Source organism: Camelus ferus, chromosome 19 (assembly GCF_009834535.1).
Source record: "Camelus ferus isolate YT-003-E chromosome 19, BCGSAC_Cfer_1.0, whole genome shotgun sequence".
Taxonomy (NCBI): Eukaryota; Metazoa; Chordata; class Mammalia; order Artiodactyla; family Camelidae; genus Camelus; species Camelus ferus.
The window spans coordinates 2,513,173-2,535,950 of NC_045714.1; the positions used below are offsets into that span (position 1 = coordinate 2,513,173).

Here is a 22,778-nt window from a genome sequence, read left to right on the forward strand (position 1 = left end):
TAAAATGTAGAAGATCAGATATTTGGTGGGGGTGGGGATTCCCTTTTGGATGCTTATGTCTGGTCTCCAACCTTCTCTAGTCAGAACCGACATCCTTACCAGCTTGCTTCAGCCAGGCTTGGTGAAGGAAATTTGCTAAGTTAATGTATTGAGACTCATTGACCGATGGGCAATGTTTATACCAAAGGATACAACTTAATTGGTGAAGCTCCAAGCCAAAGGAGAACTGTCTTTGAGCGCAGTGGGCTTCCAGATATCCTGGAAATCACTCACACTTCTTGCGCAGGAAAGCCAGCCAGCAGCGGTAGGAGTCAGTCCTGGAGCCTGGCTCAGAGTGTTCTTCTGATACCCTGCAGGCAGCAGCACATAGCAAGACAGAAGTTTAACTCAGGCGATACTCTGCTCTCCACTTACAGGTGGGAGTATGAGGTAACCGGGGAAGGCGGGCATGGGCCCAGATGGGCCTCTGGATTCCTGACACCTGCCTTTTGCACAAAGAAGGAGGAAGACTGGCACTCAGGGACAGAAACACAATAAATCCAAAGCAATGGGTTCTATGAAGTTGTTTATTTGTATTTAAAAATAGCACTCTAGGCCCAAGTTTTCCAGAGCTTGGAGATCTATTCATTTAAAAGGCCTCACTCTTAGTCCGGTTTCAGAGATTCTGACTTGCCCCTAAAGGGTGTTCAGGATCCTGGGGATGCCCCACCCCCTTCTTTGCACACTTCTGGTGTCCTAAATGATCCTAGGAAAGAAAAACCTCATCGTGCCCAGGCTGGGTACCACTCACGTACAGAGTTCTGGGTGAATTCTTTGGCCATCCTGAGACAGGGTGTGGGACAATGAAGAGGTCGCCAGGCATCACAAAGACATGGAACAACTGCCCCTCTCTCCCAAATTCAGGATCCTGGGCTTTCCAGATGATAAGGAGAGAGTAGGGGATTTAGAGTCAGGAAGGCTGGTATCTCTTTTTTGGGGAACGCTGATATCTTTTACCCCTTTTTACCTATGACACTTCAGACAATTCATGCCATCTCTCTCTCTGTTTTCTTATTTGAGAAACAGGCAATAATCCTTACCTCATGGGAATAATATTGACACCACCTAGGCAGGGAACTCATCCAATCAAGCCACAAGTAACAGCTCACGCCTCAAGATCCCCACCCCGACCTACCTCTGGAGGTGTCTGAGTTGAGTGTCTGCAGTAACAGGCTGACAGCTCTTTTATCTGGTCTCTTCTTGGGGAGGTGGGGGGACAGGGGGTGTGGCCTGGAACAGGGGACAGAAGAGGAGAAAAACAAAGTTCAAAGCCCTAGAACTTAATAGTGATTTTTGGTTGTGGCCAATCCTTAATTTCCACCCAGGAACGTACCCGTCACATCACAGACCTTCCTTTGATACTCACCCGGCCAGAAGTCCTGGACTTTCTTTGATGTGACCAGTATCTCCTACTAAGCTAGGAGGGACATTGTGTACCTGGGTTGCAGCTCTGGCCACCCTCAGCAGACCCAAGTCTAGAGTTGTTATCTGATGCACCCGGGTTCATCGACAGGTAAGGAGCGGAGGACAGTCTTTATTTTCCTTTGACTTGTTGTGTGTGCTATTTAAGTTCCCACCCTTCCCTGTATGGATTGTCCTCTGCTAATTAACGCATAGCATTGTCTCCCACCAAATGCCCTATGGCTTTATGTGGATAAAAAGAGACTGAATAAGAAAACCTTTAGAAAAGATTAGATGACCACTTTAGAAAAGATAGATTTGAGGTGATCAAACCTAGCACTGAGATCTTGGCACAGGTTTGTTGAGTTGAGAGGTTGGGGGATTTGTTCACAAATATCGGAGACGGGCGTTATACCGGGCACACACACACATGATTTGGGGCTCATTAGAAAAAAGAAGAATCATGCAGGCAAGGGCCAGGGGCCAGGGACTCCCAAGTAATAGACCTCCACCTCCCAAGCCCTGGTGACAGGAGTGTTCCATACAGCCACAGGAGATGTCCATGTATGAGTGATTTCCCCCAGGATATGTTGGGTGCACCGAGCAGTGGAGAATATATGCCAAGATTCTGGGGACTTGGCTGAGGAGGGTGAACCAGTGCAGAGACAAAAGGCAGAATTTGGGGACTTGGATATGAAGATGTGGGAGCAAACTGGAGGGAAATTTGATGGGGACTGCAAATGGTGCCCAACCTAAAATGATTGAATTATGCATTCCCAAGACATCGGTATGCATATAACCTATATATATAATATCTATATGTGTGTACATATAGAGAGGGAGAAAGATGTAGATAGCTAGAGAGACGGATACAGATATGGATAGAGATACAGATATTTCCTCTCACAGTCCTTGACTTCTGGGGATAGCTCTGTGTGTGTGTGTGTATACATACTTAAATTATCTACTTACTTTTTCAGCCACAAATTCCACCTCTCTTTAATCTAAAAAAATCAAGGATTTATGAATGAAAATGCTCGCAAGGATACTGTCTAGGTAATCAGTAATTAGTATACTACAGATGCTTGACAGTAGATATTTAAGTGAGAGCTGTGCAATTTTGAGAAACCCTGTTCTGTGAAATAGTTACATGATTAAATGAGGGTGGACAAGATGCATAACAAAAGGTGAGTGATTCAAAATGTGAGAAAACCAAACATTTTATCTATTAAATATGCAAATAAACCAGGAAGAGAATACAATGAGGTTCATGTTAATTCTATGCAGAGAGATTACCACATTTTTTAATATTATTTTTCTCTTTTCCATACCCCTAAATTATTTGGTAATTAGAAAATAGAAATTGATTACATCATTCAGCAAAAATTAAAATTCTGTTTGCAAAAGGAGAGGGTTGGCTATGTAACAGGAGGAGTCATATCTGCAGAAGCCCAGGTCCCACATGAACACGCCACGGTGCAGGGCAGGCAAGGGGAGGAAACAAGGACTCCTTGCTCTGCCCTGGCTTGGCCAGCAGAGACAGGGAGGAGCCCAGGATAACCTCTTCTTTCCTGCTCTGTCCACACGCAGCTCTCCAGGGGAGTCCGGGCCAGACTGAGAGTTCACTACCCTGGTCAGAGCCATGCGAGCCCAGGCTCTGCTGCCCACCCTGCTTCTCTGTGTTCTGCTGCTGCAGGCCCAGGGAGGGCACCGTAACCTGAACAGGAGTCATAGTAGGTGATGGACCAGGGGACAGGGATGGGGAACGGGGAGGAGCGGGCTGCGTCCAGTCTCAGGAGAACCTGGGAATCGGAACCTTTCAGCGCACTGTGCTCCGACCACAGCACTATCAACACGCTGGTTCCTCCCAGACCATGGTCCTCCAGCCCCTTTATCTGGCCCTGGAAACAGTGATGATGATGGAAAGGAAACTGACATCTTTTTATTCTCCATCCCTCAAATCCAGAGACAAATGGTACCTACAGTAGTGAAAGAGACACTGGAGCTGAGAATCAGGAGGGAAAACAAAACAACTCTTCTTTGATTTTTGCCCACATGTGGTGGGTGAACATCCAGAGATGTTCACCAGAGTAGGCACAGAATGAAAGGACATTGGGAGAGCAAAGTTGAGGGTACACGAATCAAGTTAAAATTCTCTCAGAGGGCGCAGGACAGTGGCAGTGAAAGGGAAATATATATTGCAAGTGGTATTTTCTGGGAAGGGCCAGGGATGCTGCAGACAGTGACAGTATGAGAGGAGAGAGAGGGTGAGGAGGCACATTCATCTTCCTCTCCGGTCCCTGCAGATTGTGGAGAGTTGGCAGGATGTCCTAGACTTCGTTGGGTTCTCAAGGTGAGGGTGTAGATGGATGTGGGGAGTGGGTGGAATTCACCAAGGCCATGATTGATGGGGGAGACCGGGTCCTGGTGGCAGGGGTATGGAGAGGGTCTGGGAAGTCCAGGCATTGAGGTCTACTGGGGGAGGAGGGAGGAATAGGATTTAAGATATTACAGATCACTAGGATTTGGTGAAGGGCAGAGGGCGAGTTCCCTGAAAAGTCCAAAAGTGTTATGAATGGGACCATGTCTGGGGTCTTGGAGGAGGCTCTAAGCTTTAGAGAGGTGTTCTCTAGGGGTCTGGTCCCATTGCCCCCGCTCCTGCTCTGTTTCAGGAGTGCAGGTATCCTCAGAAATCAATGAATGTAAGAAGAGAACCAAAATAGAGATGTGCAAGCGCCCCTGTACACATCACCAGGAGTGCCAAGCAAACAACGTGTGCTGCACCACCTTCTGCGGGAACGTCTGCATGAACATCCTGTGAGTCAGGGCGCAGGCTGGGCTGTGCGTCCTGCTCCCCGAGCCCTCCATCCAGAGACTGTGCCTGTGATGGAAACACAAGGACCTCACACCCGGGCACAAGGATGTCAATAGGAATGCCACCCTCCCCATTGTCTGAACTGCTTGTTCCTGTTTAATAAACCACAACAAATGCGCAGGGACCTGCCTGTTTCATTCCCAGTGCTTGGGATCATTGAGCACCTGGCGCAGACCCCAGAGCGCACCCCCCAACCCAGGTCCAGGTCTCTGATCTCTCCCCTTGTCATGCTTCCCTGCTCTCGCTCCCTTCGGCCTCCCTCCAGGCCCCTGCGGGCTCAGCTCCCTTGTTGCTCTGCTCACTGAACCAGTACTCCAAGGGAGAAACTGCTCATGGGTGGCATCTCCCAGTGCCAAGGAGAACATTCCTCATCCTGGAGCCACAAGGGCAAGTTCAATGTGAGGTGGGTGGAGGTTGAGACCCTGGGGCCCAGGGTGGGAGGCCCCTGAGGAGGACTCTTTTTAAACTTGGTCCACCCCCATCCCACTCTCCTCATCCTCCTTGGGAGTTCGGGTTACTGTCTCTTTCCAGTGAAGGAAATGAATCCCAGGGAAGTTAAGTGGCAGGTCCAAGGCCAAAGGAGAGTGAGAAGTCATGACATGGCCAGAGGAGGATGTTTCCTCTGCCCTCCCTGCTTGCTTACTTCCTCTCCATTACGGTGAGACCATGGACATGGAAGCGAGTGCCTGTGCTCACCCTAGATACCCCCCATCTCCATCATCCACCAGTATGGTCACCCTCATAATGGGGTGGTGCCTTCCTTTAACTCAGTGCTCCCTACCTTTCCCCAGTCCTCTTCCTTACAGTCTCATTCTCTCTCTCTCTCTCTGTTTTTAATCCTGAGGGAAGCCACAAGGTGGAGGAACAGGTAGTTCATGGTGATCAGATCAAACATCCGATAACTGAGGCTGTTCTGGGCCATTATTCCTGGGTATATAATGGTCTCTTTTGTTGTTGTTGATTCAGGTTTTCTTTTTGAAAATCTCTAAAACTCAAACTTTTTCTCTCTTACTGTTTTTACTTTTTGCATTATATTTTTAGTCTTTTGGCTTCTTTCATTCTTTTTCCTCAATGCCTATTATAGTTATTTTAATTTATTCTGTCCTGAATATCTTGTAACAATCTTTCTTTCTAAGGTAACTTGTATCTTTTTCTTTCAATTTTTTACATTCTGTCAACCTCTTATTTCAAGTCTTCCTGATTTTTGTTGTCTACTTATGTGCTGACTTTTAAAATTTCTGACTAAATGTATTTTTTCCATATGTTAAAATGATTGTTTAGAGATATTTAATTAAAGTTGCAGTGCTGTATTACCCTTTTTGCTGACTCAGGGTTGTTCTAGTGGGAGAATTTCTTTTCAGCAGAAATGTTTCAAATTTCATTTTTTGTTTTCTTTAATAGTAGTTTACACTGAAGTTGTTTACTATTTTTCCATTACCTTTGTAACATTTTATTTTAATAGACCAGCAGTAACAGCTCTATGCTCAAATTATTTTTGGCTTTGGCCACTGGAAGCTCTTCAGGTTGGTTCCTTTGTCCCATTATTTGGGGTTTTGGCTTTTCCTTACTTTCTAATCCTAAAAGATGTCCCAGTCTCATCTTGTATTTTCCAAGCCCAGTTCTAGAATCAGTCATTCCTCTACGAAGCTTTGGCCCATGTACTGGAGAATGGTATTTAGAAACCAAGATCTGGGCTCTGTGTGCTTGTTGCTACTGTGCTGTTACTACTTCTAAGCCCTCTTAGCAGGCATATCTAGGAAAGATATGTTTATGTAGCTAATCTGTGTATATACATGTGTCTATAAATATTTCTGCATCTGTCTGTCTCTCTCTATATATATATTAAGCTGAACATGAGTTCATGTTGATATCTCTGACTTTAATCCAGTACCCCAGAGCTCATTCTAGCATTTTCCTTTTGCTTATTTGTAACCCGTCTTCTCTAACAGAAACCTGCCTACAAATTATTTACTTGTTTTTCAATCTTTTATACATGTAAAGTAGTTTTAGAGCCATTTGCCTAAACCCTGTGAGAAACAAACTTACCAGAGACCTCTCTGTGAAAAACAGAATGAAAGGCTGCTTGCCAACTGCACACATTAAAATGGCATGAGAGAAATAAACATCTATTCTGTGAAGCCCATGAGTTAGGGTAATCAGATAGGGAAGGAAGAGATGGAAGCAAGAGTTGGAAACTTATGTACACTACAGGATAGGAATATAGAAGGTTGTGATAAGGGCATTCAAAGGTGGTGGAATGGAGTGGGAAAAACCCAAAGACCACTGTTAGCAAATGAGTTTATTTGCCAAGGATTTACTCCTGCCCAACCCTCAATGAGAATAGATGGGTATCCCAGTGGGAGGTTAGGGTTTTAGCAGTCTTTCATTGATTACCTACAAGAGAAAAAGGTGAGATGCTTAGAGGCTATGGAAGTCTGAAAAACAAGAATTCATTCCCAAGCTTAATATTACTCAAACTCACTAGAACAGAAATACTTCATATAACAACAGGCATTGTCCACTTCTGACAAGGGGGAGTATTGGGTCATTGAACAAAGAAATGTAGAGATTTGGGTCCTGGCTGAGCTAAAAGGGCTCAAGGAAAAGTCTGACTATGGAAGTAATGGCTAGCAATCTGGACCAAAAAATAGGAAAAGAGCAAATTGTTGAAAAATACAATAAAGACAGCACAGGCATTTGTTGTACAATGAAAGAAGTAAGGTGCCCCCAAGCTGGTATCTTGGTCTATTTGCCAGTGAATTGCCTTCCAGGTTTAGGGGACATTGTCTTCTGCTACTTTCGTGCCTAGGATTTGGGGTACCCCAGTCCTCTGTTTAGGGATACAGCATCTGAGAAGAAGGTGAGAATCAGTGAAGACACACACTCAAGCACACATCTCCGAACTCACTGCATTTTCCCAGCAGATGTTTCCACAGTAGGTCCAGCAGCACGTGTGATTTCTTTCTATGCACTTAAAGGTTCTGGTACACTTCTTGGCACATTCATGGATCTTTGGCTCTCCCCAGCACTCTGCAAGTAACATTTCCTCCCTGCAATTGAGACGAGATGGTAAGAAGCTGACAGGGGCCCTTCATAAGCTTAATAGCTCCTCCTAGAATCCCAGCCCCAAGTCCCCACCAAAGTATCTATCTGCCTTCTATGAAAAATTCCCTTCCTAAGCCTCCTTACTGAGTTTTCACTGACCCCGTCACATCTTCACTGATCTCTTTGCCTTCACTGCCCCCCAAGTCCTACAGTGTTGCAGGCCTCTGGGTCCTCTTTGAGCATCCTAGAGACAGGGCTCTGTATGCTCCCAGCATTCATGTGCCCTCCTATGAAGTTTACGTTTTTATAATGGGAGATCTCAGAGCCTGAGATATCCTCTAGCCTCATTATCACACCTATTTCATAGTGCGGGAAGCTAGACCAGGGTGAGTAAGAAATGGATTCCCTCCCCTTGTCTTCCACTCATTGCTGACCCTACCTTTAATAACTCAGTCTCTCTCCAAATTCTTATCTCTCTCACCTTATTTTCTTGGCCCCCTCCATTGATTCCATTTTCTCATTATATGGCCCCCAACATTGCCCCAGGAAGGACTCACTTCACGTCTCTTGTCTATCTTTTCACATTCTTAAATATCCAACACTTAATTAAGGGTATACATGAAGAAATGGGAGGGAGGGTACAGCACAGTGGTTAGAGTTTATGCTTAGCAGGCACGAGATCCTGGGTTCAATCCCCAGTACTTCCATTAAAATAACTAACCAAATAAATAAACCTAATTACCTCCCCTCCACCCATTAAAAAAAACCCAAATCAACCAAACAAACAAACAAAAACCAAAAAGAAATGTCCATTTTGCACATAGGTAGGACACAGAGCTTCTGGAAGAATAGGAAAATATGACAGCTCTGTACTGGTGCCCTACCCTCCACCAAAGATAGCGTGACATGGGAAAATATTAGATCCTTATAACTTACGGACTGTATCTAAAAGCTAACAGATACTCATTGCTACTTTCAAGGTTAGAAGAAAAAGCATTAAAGGGAATTTCTTGGATCTCTGTGTATAGAAAATTATCTGATTCTCCAAAAGGTGATCCAGAGAAGGTGGATCCTGAGTCAGATGTGCAGGCATGAGACCCCTTCATTTGTCCAGAAACAAGCACAGCCTCATCACCCCTTTTGCTCCCCAGCCCAGCCGCATCACCCGTGGGTATGTTTTTCCTTCATTCCTCCCAGCACAGACAGGAGCACGGTACACACGAGCATTATGAGGAGAGGTGTCCAGAGCTTCATGATGCTGACCATACACGTTTGAATAGATGTTGTCAGGATTTTTTTTTCTTTCCCAGTTGCTGCTAGAGATCAAAAGACATAAATAAAGAGAGTTGTGAAGCAAGAGGAAATTCTTATGGAATTTCTTTACACTTGGTCTTCTAATTATTCTTCCTTGCCCTCCATCCACCCAACAACATGCACACACCAAAGCTGGATGTTGACTTCACTAAAAGGTATCTCTCCATCTCATGCTGTATGCCTTCCTTTTGCAGGAAGAAAATTTTTTGAATGTATTTCTTCCCTTGATTAAAAAGTAATTCAAAAAATAAATTAAAAAATTTCTGCTGTATAGCACAGGGAACTATGTTCAATATCTTGTAACAACCTTTAATGAAAATGAATGTATGTATATGCATGACTGGGACATTGTGCTGTACACCAGAAATTGACACATTGTAACTGATGGTACTTCAATTAAAAAATAATAAATTAATTTTTTAAAGTAATTCAAATTCAGATTACAAAATTGTTTAAATTACTCTTTCTTTGAGGTAACCTTGGGTTATAACATTATATAAGTTTCACGTGTACAACATCATATTTTGACTTCCATATACACTACAGCATGCTCGCCACCAAAAGCTTAGTTTCCATCTGTCACCATACAAAATTCTTAAGGCATAAAAACTACAAAGCAGGCAATGAAGTACTTTTAGTAACCCCACTATATGGGTGTAGTTATTTTGTCTTCTATAGGTGCAGATATATGGAAATCAATTGTTTTTATAAAATTGAAATCATTAGGCTTACTGTTGTATATCACGACATTTTATTTAAAAATTTGTAACATGATATTAAAATAAAAGTAGCCAAGACCTTTGGATAGATCCTAAAGTGAGCTTGTGACAGACCAACTTGTAGGACTTTTTCAAAAGAGAAAGAAAGATGGCCCCAAAGTGGTTAAATGACCCTTAATATCCTCACTTGTTTTAAAGGTGAAAAATGGTCAAGGATTTAACATATTTGAGGGAGGAGATTTTTTAGCAGATTTTCTTTAAAGAATACTGAGCTCTCTTAATTCCAAGTCACTGGAAAGGCTTCAAGGAGACCTCCCATGGAGCTCCCTATGTGCCCCTACGTGATTGTGGAGACACAGGAGGCGAGTGTCTAAGTCACATCCAAGAACACAAAAGGGAGGGAGACTCTCTGAAGTGACCTACAGCCACAAGAGAGGGGCTACCGGCTGCACGATAGAATTTGATAGGGCAAAGGATGCAGGAAAGAGCCGATGTGGGTTTGTGCCAGATTCATTCCAGACAGGCTGCTTGGAAAAGCTATGGAAACTCAACAGAAGAAAGTAGAAAGTGAGTGGCCAAGGAAAGATGTCACAATAAACCAGCCAGAAAGGAGATGGATTCGGCCAGATCAAGAGAACCACAGGTGAGAAACTTCCATCAGTGGGATTGGGGGAGACTCAACTTATGAAACCACGGCAGAGTCAACTTTAAGCAATATCAAGCCCAGAAAGTACAAAGTTCAAAGCTACAACACTGTCTGCCAAAAAGAGCTATCCTGACCCCTTTGTCTTGTCTCCCTCCTCCACCTGCAAAGTGGCACATAGCCACCTGCAGGAGAGGAAAGAGCAAGGAAATCGACCATTCTCTTCCCCAACTGCAGGTTTCTGGGTGCGGAGGAAGCCACAATTTAAATTCAAGCCTAGCGTTTTGACTATTATATGGGTTTTGACTTTTTTTTTCTAAATTTATTATATTCTATCAATTAATAATATAAAATATTGTTATCTAAATTTAGGCAGTGACTAAAAAAGTCAAGTTCTATAACCAAGCCCTCATACAGAGTCAGGGAAAGAATTAGCTCTTTTGAATAAATTTAAATGAGACAAAGGACTAGCCTTTCAACATATTAACAGTAACTCTCCCCATGAATATTTCCCCAACATACTAGTTACACATATCATTATTTCCCCATGGATCATAAGACATCTGATTACTCTTCCTTAGAGGGGAAAAATGTCTTTGGAAACCTCCTTGCAACTAAAATGTGATTAAATCCATTATTAGCTTCAGAGCACAAATTTGTAGATCTAGAGGTCCTAGGCAAAGATACTACCTATTTCAAACCCTAGGTAGGGTTGTTGCCAGTTTTTCCTCCATTAAGACTGGTTTATTCTACCAACAGTCTACACATGTGGTCTTAACCATAAGAGGGAAACTCTCTCCCACTTGCTACCATACTGAAGACAGTGAACAAAACATGGGCACTGGAGTCAGAGAGACCTGGGCTTGAAACCAACCCCAACACATCTAGCTTAATATTAGCTATGTGATTGGTCAATCACCTAACTTCTCAAAACCTCAGTTTCCCTACCTATAATATGGGGTGACAGTAGCTTCATAGCAAATGTTGACTATATAACACACTGGCACACAGAAGGTGCAAAATAAATGTTGGTTATTATTATTATTGTTGTGATGATGATGATGATGATGATGATGATGCCCAGACTCTCTTTTCCTCTCCAAAGGTGTGAAAGTTATTAAATTTTTAAAACAATTTTATTGAAATGTAGTTGATTTACAATGTTAGTTTCAGGTGTATAGCAAAGTGATTCAGTTACACACATACATACACATGTATTTTTTCTTTTCAAATCTTTTCCATTATCTGTTATTACAAGAAATAGAATATAGTTCCCTGTGCTATACAGTAGGTCCTTGTTGTTTATCTATTTTTTATATAATAATATGTGTCTGTTAACCCCCCAACCCTAATTTATCCCTCCCCGCCCTTTCCCCTTTTGTAACCATAGTTTGTTTTCTACATCCGTGAGTCTGTTTTTGGTTTATAAGTAGAATTTGTATCACTTTTTTAAGATTTCACATATAAGTGATATCATATGATACTTGTCTTTGTCTGATTTAATTCACTCAATATCATAACCTCTAGGTTCAAATTTTATTTAATTTTATTAACTTTGTTGTGGTCTTTTTAAATTTTTTAAACTATTTAACCTATTTGGAATTAATTCTGGTGAGTGGATGAGGTTCTATCCTTCATTCATCTGTCTTAAATTTATTTGTCCTGCAAAGATTTATATTAAGTGACTACTATAAGCCAGGCACCTTTCTAAGTACCAAGAATATAGTCCTGAACAAAGCTGGCAAAACCCCTGCCCTCATAAAGCTTAATCCTAGTAGAGGGTTCCGACAATAAACAAGATACATAAAAGAAATGCGTAACAACAGACGGTGCTCAATGTGCAGGAGAGAAAATAAGAGGAGGTCCCAGCCCCTGGAACACAGAATATGCCAAATAAGTTCTGGCTATTATTTTAGGCTATTATTTTATTTTATTATTATTTTATCATGGTAGTGAGATTTGGGATTCTGAAAGAAGAGGTTAAGTACCATTCAAAAAAATTCCCAGCCTTTTGCCCACTCCTCTCTCACTCCCAACCTGGTGCTTCAGGCTCCTGAAGCCAAAAAGAAAGGAAGCTACAAGAAGCAAAATCAAAGGAGAAGTCTGGTTATTGTGAATTAAACAGTCACAATGGAGAAATTGTCTCTTTCCCTGCCAATAACCAAGTTTCCATCAAAGTCTTTATTCTCACTTCAACACTTTCAACCAAGCAAAAGAAAACCCACATGCATCGGTTAAAATTCTCTCAAATGTTCAAAAGCAGGCGTGACACCCTGAGACATTTTAATATTTGCAAAACTCTCTAGCTTGTTCTCCTCTTGGTTTATGTAAAAGATTATAAAATAGGAAAACAAAATTTGAGGCATGTGGACCATTAGATGGGTTGCCTTTAACTTTTAAAAAACTATTATTTGGAAATAATTTCAAAGTTACAAGAGTAAGAACAGTACAAAGGGCAGCTGTATACCATTTGCTCAGATCCACCTATGTTAGGAACTGACCCCTAATTATTGCTTCCTCTCTCTTTCACATATATATATATATACATATTTTCTAAACCATTTGACAGTAAGTATTATATATCATGGTCCTTAGTAAGGAATAATACTTCAGTGAGTATTAACAATAGGGACATTCTCTTATATGATCACAATACAACTATCAACTTCATTAAGTTTAACATTTATAAAATATACTTTTATCTAATCAACCACGAGTTTCCCATTTTATAAATTCACCCAGTAATGCCCTTTGTCTTTTATGACATTGAAACTTTTGAAGAACACAGCCAATTTTTTGTTCTAAATAAACATTCATTATCTGGGGTTTGTCTGAAATTTCTTCATGATTAGACTCAGGTCAGGCATTCTCAGTGGGAATACTCTGTAGGCAACACACAGTGTCCTCGGGGTATCACTTGTAAAATGGACCCGGTGTCCATCCACGTCATTTTTCTCTGTTTCAGTTTCTCCATTCGAACAACAAGGACAATCATCTCTTTTATAGAGGGATGGTGTTGGCATGATTTGGAAGTATGATCTGGACAGGGAAGTCACCCTATCAAGCCATAGATGAAAGCATTTTTCAGGCTTGCACTTCCAGCCCCAGGACTCTGACCTCCACCTACCTTGGAAGATGTCAAAGTTGGAAGTGCCGGTTATTTGTTTGGTGACCCTTCTTCCTGGTCTCTGGGGACCGCAGAGCCTCTGCACAGGGGCAAGCTGATGAGCAGAAGTGAGTTTAAAGACTCAAAATGTAATCACGATTCTGGTTGTGGCAGATCTGTGGGTTCTGCCCCAAGCCATAAGTTGGGTACACACAGAATATTATCACTGAATTCCTATGCAAGGAGTACTTTCTTTTTTGCTTTTTGCTGCAGTTAATACAGGCAGAAGCAGAACACTGTAGAACTGCAGGAGCCTCCCCTCCCCCAGCACACGCAATTCCTGGGTATCTGGGTTCCCCTCCCCCAGCACACATATTTCTTGGGTGTCTGGGTGACTGTGGAGGTGGGGGGATCTGTAGGGCTATTTTTCTCTAACATTTGTGTGATGACTTTTGTAAGGTCCCATCTATCTCTATATTAATTTCTCCATTGCTAGCATCAGCCTAACACTACATTATCACCAGTGCCTTGTGGTTTTTGAGCTGATGAAATGAGAGGGCTCTGCCAAGGGAGCTTAGAAAGGCCATTTGAGGAGATTTAAAACACAACTTAACCTGGGTTCAAATCCAACTCCCACTTACTTTGGGCGAGTCACTAACCCTCCCTGGGTGTCAATTCTTCTTTTGCAAAGTGGGGATATAACAGTACTTCCCTCAGAGGGTTGTTGTGAGGGTTCCATGAATGATTATTTGTTAAGCACTTAGAGCTAATGTCTGGCATACAAGCAGTACTATAAGATTTATTAAATAAACAAATGAAACATTTACCCAGTGAAGCGTCAAGCATCACCCAGTTTAATACTAAATTCACTATGTGTCAGATATTTAACATGTATTAACTAATATTCTCAATGACCCTATGAGTTTCATACTAGTCTAATTCCTATTTTACAGATGCAGAAACTGAGGCACAGAGGAGTTAAGCAACTTTCCCAAGGCCACACAGCTAGTAAATGCCAGGTACAGGATTTAAAAGAAGTGAATCTAGAGCCATGTGAGCCAGACGGTGCAGCCCCCAGATCTCTTGGGACTGGGAGCCATGATGCTCCTTGGACCCATTTCCCATCACCAACATCACTCTCTCCACTTGCCTTTATAACACTAGCAAGGAGCACAATGGGAAGAGGAAGTCCAGGGGCCAAGCCGACTGTGGATACCTCTGTGTGAGTTCTGATTGAGTCTCGGTGTGTTCCCAGAGTTGCGTGGCTAGAATGGGAAGGATGGGGAGCAAGAGGGAAGCAAAGTTTTATGGATTGCCTGAACATCTTCTTCTCTGGGTCTGTTTCCTGGCCTCTTCCCACTTTACAACAAATCCTTGGCTTCAACCTCTTCACGGGGCCCCTCATCACTTCATCCCATACACTTCTCTCTATAGAAAAAGATGGCTTCTTTCCAGAGTATCATTTGTTGCTTTTGTGCTATTAAAAGAGCAAGCCATAGATTAGTGCATAACTCTTGCAAATCTATGCAAATGACAAAGAAATTTAAAATTTTTAATTTTGTCACACTATGCTAACATTTTTGTGTATATCCATATATTATATATACACACATATTTGTGTATATACATATATAAGTATGTATTACATATATATGACTAAAAAGCTGTAAGGCAAATAAAAAACAAAAAATGACAGACGTAAGCCCCTCCTCATCATTAATTACTTTAAATATAAACAGATTAAACTCTCCAATCAAAACATAGAGATTGGCAGAATAGATTTAAAAAAAAACACATGATCTAATCATTTGCTGTCTATAAGAGATTCACTTTAGATCCAAAAACACAAACAGATTGAAGGTGAAAGGGTGGGAAAAGATGTTCCATGCAAATAGAAACCAAAAGAGAGCAGGGGTAGCTATACTAATAGCAGACAAAATAGAGCCTAAATCAAAAAAGGTTACAAGAGACAAAGAAGGACACTCTGTATTAATAAAAGGTTCAATACAGCACGAAGCTGTAACGATTATAAACTTTTATGTACCTAGTAATCATCAAAATATATGAAGCAAAAACTGACAGAATTGAGGTGAGAAATAGAGACAGTTCTACAATAATAACTGGAGACTTCAATCCCCCACTCTCAGTAACAGTTAGAACAACTAGGCAGGAGGTAAGTTAGAAAATAGAGGACTTAAGTAACACAGTAAAACAGCAAGATCCAACAGACACGTACACATCACCCAACCCAACGATAACAGCACACACATTCTTCTCAAGGGCACATGGGACATTTTCTATAAGAGACCATATTTTAAACCACAAATTAAGTCTCAATGGAACGGGCAGGCAACTTTCAAACCATCCTGGACCTGTTGCAGAATTTTTTCTTAATCTGGATTCCACACAAAACTAGCAGGAAATAGCTAAGAGGGGAATGCCCCAAAGGGGACTTTTGTTGTGTCCAAACTCCAAAGAGCCCCACCAAACGTTGTGTCTTTCTTCATGGTGGGCAGTACAGGGTGCAGCCACTTGTCCCCTGCCTGAGGGACTATCCCTATATGTCCCGGACAACTGGATCTCCGGAAATGTCACCGATCTAACAAGTCCTGGACTAGTAGCAGGCGTATCTCCCACCCTCTGGCACGCATGTGGTTAAGCACCTAGGCTACCTGCTAATTCCACTCTCTAGGGCCAGTGAGCATAACGTAATAAACGTGATGAACGAGCATGATGTTCTCTGGGGTAGCAAGTGATCAAAGCCTCTTCAGACTATTAAGTCAAAGAACCAAAGAGAAGACTTAGTCCTGAGGGAAGGCAGTGCAGGTACATTGCTAGATCTATACACACGAGAAAGCTACTTCTGATTATCTTGGTTGATAGGAATAGGAAGGAAAATACTTGTTAGGAGCAGGTCTGGAGCTTGAGAAAAGAACAAATCATGCAAAAGCCACAGCAACCATGAGGCTATGTGTTTGGTCACGGACAGACCAGCCCCGTTCTGTGATTCTCTGCAGGCTGGGACTTGACATTTCAGAGGCCCAGATCATGGCAGAATCTGCATTTGCTTCCCCTTCACCACCATTAGTTTCAAGGTTTTCTGGGGGTCCCCACTCCTCTCCTTTACATAACACGGAAGCACAGAGTTGTTCTAATAAACACAGAACATGCACTGATGTCCAGACAAGCACTGTTCCTAGCCATAGCATTCTAGGTGTAGCCTCAGTTCTTGAAGGCAGAGTGGAGAGTCCAGAGAGGGTCAGGGTACAAGTTACCACAAGGGAGAAGGGTCACTGCTTCTAGTAAAATTCATGGTCCTTGGTGCTCCTACCAGTGGCAAGGAATAGGTCAGCCTGGCACCTATGATACGCACATACGGTAGGGAGTACCGGACTTGGTTGTGGGAGGTCATTCCCCATGTGGCCCCTGGCAGATTGCCTCTCTTAATAGTCTCTCCTGAGGTGTTTGGGACATGGCCGAGGGTTGGGAAGATGCTTGGAGTGTGAAGCAAATAAGAGTTCCCATAGAGCAGACCCTTACCACTCAACTGCCTCTAATAATATCTGTTTTGGTGGTGGGTCATGGTCTCTTTCCTAAGGCCCCTTGTCCAAGGGTAGCTCTTAGCAGAAGTGGAGGAGATCCTCCAACACCAGGAGCCCTGTGATGCTTCTGAGGTGGGTCAGAGGGGCCTGATGGAGGCATCTTCGGCCTCTGGTGTCTCCTTCACTGATGCTCGGCAGGAAGCACTGGCCTGGAGCAAAACATTGCACATCCAGCATGGCTTGCCTGCCCGAGTTCTTCACACTTGACTCCAGGTCCCCACTGGCTACATGTGACCCGGTCTCTGGATTTAGTCCCAGGACCATTTCAGGGGAGTTATGGTTGCACAGAGTAGTGGGGGCCCTGAACCCCAGTGATTAATTCCCACTGACCCATCATGAAACCACAGGAAAGACCCACAGCCAGCCTGTGCCAATTCATCCTTAGCCGCATCACCACGAACCACCTGTACCTCCACCCTACGGCTTCCCTTTGGATTAAAAACAGAGAGAGAGAGAGAATGAGACTGTAAGGAAGAGGACTGGGGAAAGGTAGGGACCACTGAGTTAAAGGAAGGCACCACCCCATTATGAGGGTGACCATACTGGTGGATGATGGAGATGGGGGGTATCTAGGGTGAGCACAGGCACTCGCTTCCATGTCCATGGTCTCACCGTAATGGAGAGGAAGTAAGCAAGCAGGGAGGGCAGAGGAAACATCCTCCTCTGGCCATGTCATGACTTCTCACTCTCCTTTGGCCTTGGACCTGCCACTTAACTTCCCTGGGATTCATTTCCTTCACTGGAAAGAGACAGTAACCCGAACTCCCAAGGAGGATGAGGAGAGTGGGATGGGGGTGGACCAAGTTTAAAAAGAGTCCTCCTCAGGGGCCTCCCACCCTGGGCCCCAGGGTCTCAACCTCCACCCACCTCACATTGAACTTGCCCTTGTGGCTCCAGGATGAGGAATGTTCTCCTTGGCACTGGGAGATGCCACCCATGAGCAGTTTCTCCCTTGGAGTACTGGTTCAGTGAGCAGAGCAACAAGGGAGCTGAGCCCGCAGGGGCCTGGAGGGAGGCCGAAGGGAGCGAGAGCAGGGAAGCATGACAAGGGGAGAGATCAGAGACCTGGACCTGGGTTGGGGGGTGCGCTCTGGGGTCTGCGCCAGGTGCTCAATGATCCCAAGCACTGGGAATGAAACAAGCAGGTCCCTGCGCATTTGTTGTGGTTTATTAAACAGGAACAAGCAGTTCAGACAGTGGGGAGGGTGGCATTCCTATTGACATCCTTGTGCCCGGGTGTGAGGTCCTTGTGCTTCCGCCACAGGCACAGTCTCTGGATGGAGGGCTCGGGGAGCAGGACGCACAGCCCAGCCTGCGCCCTGACTCACAGGATGTTCATGCAGACGTTCCCACAGAAGGTGGTGCAGCACGTGGTGTTGGTTGGACACTTTAGGAAATATGAGCAGTGTTTGCTGCAAAGATATTCGTCGGGTCGCTCCATACAGGCTCTCATATCTGAAAGGAGCAGGAGTAGGAGGAGGGTCAAGGGAACCAGGTTCAACAGAGCAGTCTTCTCAAGTTTAAAGCCTCCTCAAAGACCTGAGAACTCAGGTCCCACTCATGACACTCTAGGACTTTTCAGGGAACTCACCCTCTGTCCTTCACCAAATTCTGGTGATCTGTAATATCTTAAATCCTATTCCTCCCTCCTCCCCCAGTAGACCTCAATGCCTGGACTTCCCAGACCCTCTCCATACCCCTGCCACCAGGACCCGGTCTCCCCCATCAATCATGGCCTTGGTGAATTCCACCCACTCCCCACATCCATCTACACCCTCACCTTGAGAACCCAACGAAGTCTAGGACATCCTGCCAACTCTCCACAATCTGCAGGGACCGGAGAGGAAGATGAACGTGCCTCCTCACCCTCTCTCTCCTCTCATACTGTCACTGTCTGCAGCATCCCTGGCCCTTCCCAGAAAATACCACTTGCAATATTTCCCTTTCACTGCCACTGTCCTGCGCCCTCTGAGAGAATTTTAACTTGATTCGTGTACCCTCAACTTTGCTCTCCCAATGTCCTTTCATTCTGTGCCTACTCTGGTGAACATCTCTGGATGTTCACCCACCACATGTGGGCATAAATCAAAGAAGAATTGTTTTGTTTTCCCTCCTGATTCTCAGCTCCAGTGTCTCTTTCACTACTGTAGGTACCATTTGTCTCTGGATTTGAGGGATAGAGAATAAAAAGATGTCAGTTTCCTTTCCATCATCATCACTATTTCCAGGGCCAGATAAAGGGGCTGGAGGACCATGGTCTGGGAGGAACCAGCGTGTTGATAGTGCTGTGGTCGGAGCACAGTGCGCTGAAAGGTTCCGATTCCCAGGTTCTCCTGAGACTGGACACAGCCTGCTCCTCCCCATTCCCCATCCCTCATCCATCACCTACTCTGATTCCTGTTCAGGTTACGGTGCCCTCCCTGGGCCTGCAGCAGCAGAACACAGAGAAGCAGGGTGGGTAGCAGAGCCTGGGCTCGCATGGCTCTGACCAGAGTAGTGAACTCTCAGTCTGGCCCGGACTCCCGTGGAGAGCTGCGTGTGGACAGAGCAGGAAAGAAGAGGTTATCCTGGGCTCCTCCCTGTCTCTGCTGGCCAAGCCAGGGCAGAGCAAGGAGTCCTTGTTTCTTCCCCTGCCTGCCCGCACCATGGCGTGTTCATGTGGGACCTGGGCTTCTGCAGAGATGACTTCTCCTGTCACATAGCCAACCCTCTCCTTTTGCAAACAGAGTATTTTCCTGAAGGAAACAGTATTTCTATATTATAATGATAAAATAATTTATAGAAAAATTAAAGAAAGAAACATTTTTTAAAAGACATGGAAACAACTTAAGTCCATCAATAGATCTATGGATAAAAAAGATGTGGTGTTTCAATGACAAATGCTGGAGAGGCTGTGGAGAAAAGGGAACCCTCCTACACTGCTGGTGGGATTGCAGTTTGGTGCAGCCACTGTGGAAAACAGTATGGAGATTTCTCAAAAGACTAGGAATAGGCTTAACCATATGACCCAGGAATCCCATTCCTGGGCATATATCCAGAAGGAACCCTACTTCAAAATGACACCTGCACCCCAATGTTCATAGCAGCAATATTTACAACAGCCAAGACATGGAAACAGCTTAAATGTCCAACAACAGATGACTGGATAAAGAAGAGACGGTATATTTATACAATGGAATACTACTCAGCCATAAAAACTGACAACATAATGCCATTTGCAGCAACATGGATGTTCCTGGAGAATGTCATTCTAAGTGAAGTAAGCCAAAAAGAGAAAGAAAAATACCATATGAGATCGCTCATATGTGGAATCTAAAAAAAAAAAAAACATAAATACAAAACAGAAACAGACTCATAGACATAGAATACAAACTTGTGGTTGCCAAGGGGGAGGAGGGTGTGAAGGGACAGACTGGGAGTTCGAAATGTAGAATAGACAAACAAGATTATACTGTATAGCACAGGGAAATATATACAAGATCTCATGGTAGCTCACAGCGAAAAAAATGTGACAATGAATATATGTATGTTCATGTATAACTGAAAAATTGTGCTCTACACTGGAATTTGACCCAACATTGTAAGATGACTATCACTCAATAAAAAAAAATTTTAATTTTAAAAAAGATGTGGTATATCCACATACAATGCAATATTATTTAGCCATGAGAAAGGAGGAAATCCTGGCCTTTATGACAACTTGGATGAAACTTGAGCCATTATGATAAGTGCTGACAGAAAAAGACAAATACTGTATGATGTCACATATGTGTAATCTAAAAAAGCTGAACACAGAGAAACGGAGCAGAGTTGTGGTTTACTGGAGTCTGGGGGACAAGAGGAGATGTTGGGGAAATGGTACAAACTTCTAGTTATAAGATGAATAGATTCTGGGGATGTAATGTACAGCATGGTGATTACAGCTGATAATAGTGTATCATATACTTGAAAGTGGTGACGAGAGTAGATCTTAAATATTCTCACCATTAAAAAGAAATGATAATTATGTGCTGTGATGGAGGTGTTCGATAATGCTACATTGGTAATCATTTTGCAATATATAAGTGTATCAAACCACACGTTATACACCTTAAACTTACACAATGCTCTGTGTCAACTGTATCTTAATAAAGCTAGAAAACTTAATATATTACCTATATAATTATGTATATATTACACATACATATTTTCCAGCTTTGTTAATATAATGTAATGCATATGATGTGATTGGTTAATTAATACTATATAAGTTTTATTATTAATTAATGTATCAAATATAATTTCTGTATTATTAATTAATATATCAAAGAAAGAAACACTAGAGGAGGACATGGGAAGAACAGTGGTGTACACTCAATTCTTAGAGCTCAAAGGGACCTGTTAGCTAAGGGCTCAGGGCGGATTCTCCAGGAGGAGGTGATCATTAACCAAATATTTGAAGAATTAACATTAATCTTTTCCCCCTTTGTAATATAATCAGCTATGTAATCTCATGTTTTCTTTACTTATATTGTTTTATACAGACAAAAAAGTTGTATAAAATAAAGCTATTATCGTTCACATTTTTTTTAAGTCTAAAAAATAGAAGAAGAGGGAACACTTCCTGAGTCATTCTGTGATACCAGCATTATCCTGATACCAAGCCAAACAAAGGCACCACAAGAAAATAAAACTACAGGCCAATATCTCTTATGAATATATAGATGCAAAAATTCTCAATAAAATGCTAGCAAACTGAGTCCCACACAATATTAAAACAATTATACACCATGACAAAGTGGGATTTATACCAGAAAAGCAAGGGTGGTTAAACATATGAAAATATGTATTAGAACACAATGAAATACACCTCTTTAATAGAATGAAGGAAAAAAAATCACAAGATTATTTCAACTGATATAGAAAAAGCATTCACAAAACCCCCCACCTTCACAAAGCTGGGAATAGAAGGGACTTATCCAACACAATTAAGGATACCTATGAAAAATACACAACTATCATAAATTTTAGCAGTGAAGGAGTGAAAGCTTTCCCCCAAGATCAAGAATAAGAGAAGGATGCAACTTTGATCACTGCTCATCAACACTGTACTAGACGTTTTAACCAAAACAATTAAGCAAGGAAAAGAGATGAAAGACATCCAAATTGGAAAGGAAGAAATAAAACTACCTCTATTTGCAAATGACATGATCCCATACAAAGAAATTTCCAAGCAATCCTCAAAACAACTTAGTAAAGCTAATAAATGAATTCAGCAAAGTTGCAGAGTACAAAATCAACACACAAAAATCAGTTGTGTCTCTGTACACCAGCAATGAACAATCCAAAAAGGAAATGCCCATTTTTAGGAGACTGGTTGCCTGCACATGGTGTGTGCACATGGTGGTGTAGAATACAGCTGTAATAAAGGGGAAATATATGAATTGCCTTAAAGTAATTTTCAGGATATATTGTTAAATGAAAACAACAAGGTGCAAATGAGCATATTTGTGCAAGAAAAAAGCAAAATTAAGGATTTAAGTAACTAATTATCTTTATCTTATATAAAACTTTTCAAATAATTGATAAAGAAGGGTTACTACTCAACACATTCTAGGTCGATGTAAACTTGCTACAAAACCAGGCAAGGACAGTATAAGAAAGTTTACAGGCCCAGTTCCCTTATGAATATGTATGTAAAATTCCATAAAAATAGCAAACTGAACCAAACAAATATAAAAATGGTAACACGCAACGATCAAAGCAGATTCCTGGAGAAATGAAAGAACGATTCCATGTTAGACAATCTGAAATGTAATTCAATACATGAACAGATTCAAGGAGAAAAATCATACTATCATCGCAACAGATGTAGGAAAGAACAGATATAATTTTGCACAAATTAATGAAAATTTTCTTTCCATGTCAGGGATGAAAGAGAACTTTCTAAATTCGATGAAAGACGTTTGTAAGAAACATAAAACAGACACCATCTTAAAAGGGGAGATTTAAGAAGCTTTCACTTTAAATCAGGAATCAGTTGAAAACACACACT

At 42.5% G+C, this 22,778-nt stretch overlaps 2 protein-coding genes and 1 non-coding gene across 3 annotated transcripts in view; 1 reads left to right on the plus strand and 2 right to left on the minus strand.

Annotated features, from left to right (window-relative positions):
- Positions 1-1,074: 1,074 nt before the first annotated feature.
- Positions 1,075-5,096, plus strand: LOC102516091. Its single transcript, XR_004312952.1, has 3 exons — positions 1,075-1,552; positions 3,031-3,173; positions 4,113-5,096. It is a non-coding gene; the product is annotated as an uncharacterized LOC102516091 (transcript).
- A 1,503-nt stretch (positions 5,097-6,599) lies between these two features.
- Positions 6,600-17,761, minus strand: WFDC11 (WAP four-disulfide core domain 11). The gene is made up of 5 exons (XM_006194916.2): positions 17,612-17,761; positions 13,164-13,257; positions 8,526-8,676; positions 7,224-7,365; positions 6,600-6,709 (listed from the first exon to the last, which is right to left on the minus strand). The coding sequence occupies exons 3-5, from the start codon at positions 8,624-8,626 to the stop codon at positions 6,680-6,682; spliced, it is 273 nt and encodes a 90-aa protein (XP_006194978.2). The 5' UTR covers positions 8,627-8,676; positions 13,164-13,257; positions 17,612-17,761; the 3' UTR covers positions 6,600-6,679.
- Positions 17,762-17,962: 201 nt separating this feature from the next.
- Positions 17,963-22,778, minus strand: part of WFDC10B (WAP four-disulfide core domain 10B) — a 50,131-nt gene continuing 45,315 nt past the window's right edge. Inside the window, exons 3-4 of the mRNA XM_032461256.1 lie at positions 19,134-19,276; positions 17,963-18,199 (exon numbers count right to left, since the gene is read on the minus strand). Of these exons, the coding sequence (XP_032317147.1) occupies positions 18,069-18,199; positions 19,134-19,224 (222 nt within the window). The 5' untranslated portion in view covers positions 19,225-19,276 and the 3' untranslated portion in view covers positions 17,963-18,068. The remainder of the gene's footprint in view (positions 18,200-19,133; positions 19,277-22,778) is intronic.

What these genes read in the sequence shown, in the direction of transcription:
- WFDC11 (XM_006194916.2), bottom strand. Translation starts at nt 8,626, where the DNA reads ATGGTCAGCATCATGAAGCTCTGGACACCTCTCCTCATAATGCTCGTG. An exon ending in AAGGAAAAACATACCCACGG is followed by an intron (nt 7,366 to 8,525) that starts GTGATGCGGCTG and finishes TCTCAATTGCAG; the next exon opens with GGAGGAAATGTTACTTGCAG. An exon ending in ACATCTGCTGGGAAAATGCA is followed by an intron (nt 6,710 to 7,223) that starts GTGAGTTCGGAG and finishes TTTCTCTTGTAG; the next exon opens with GTAATCAATGAAAGACTGCT.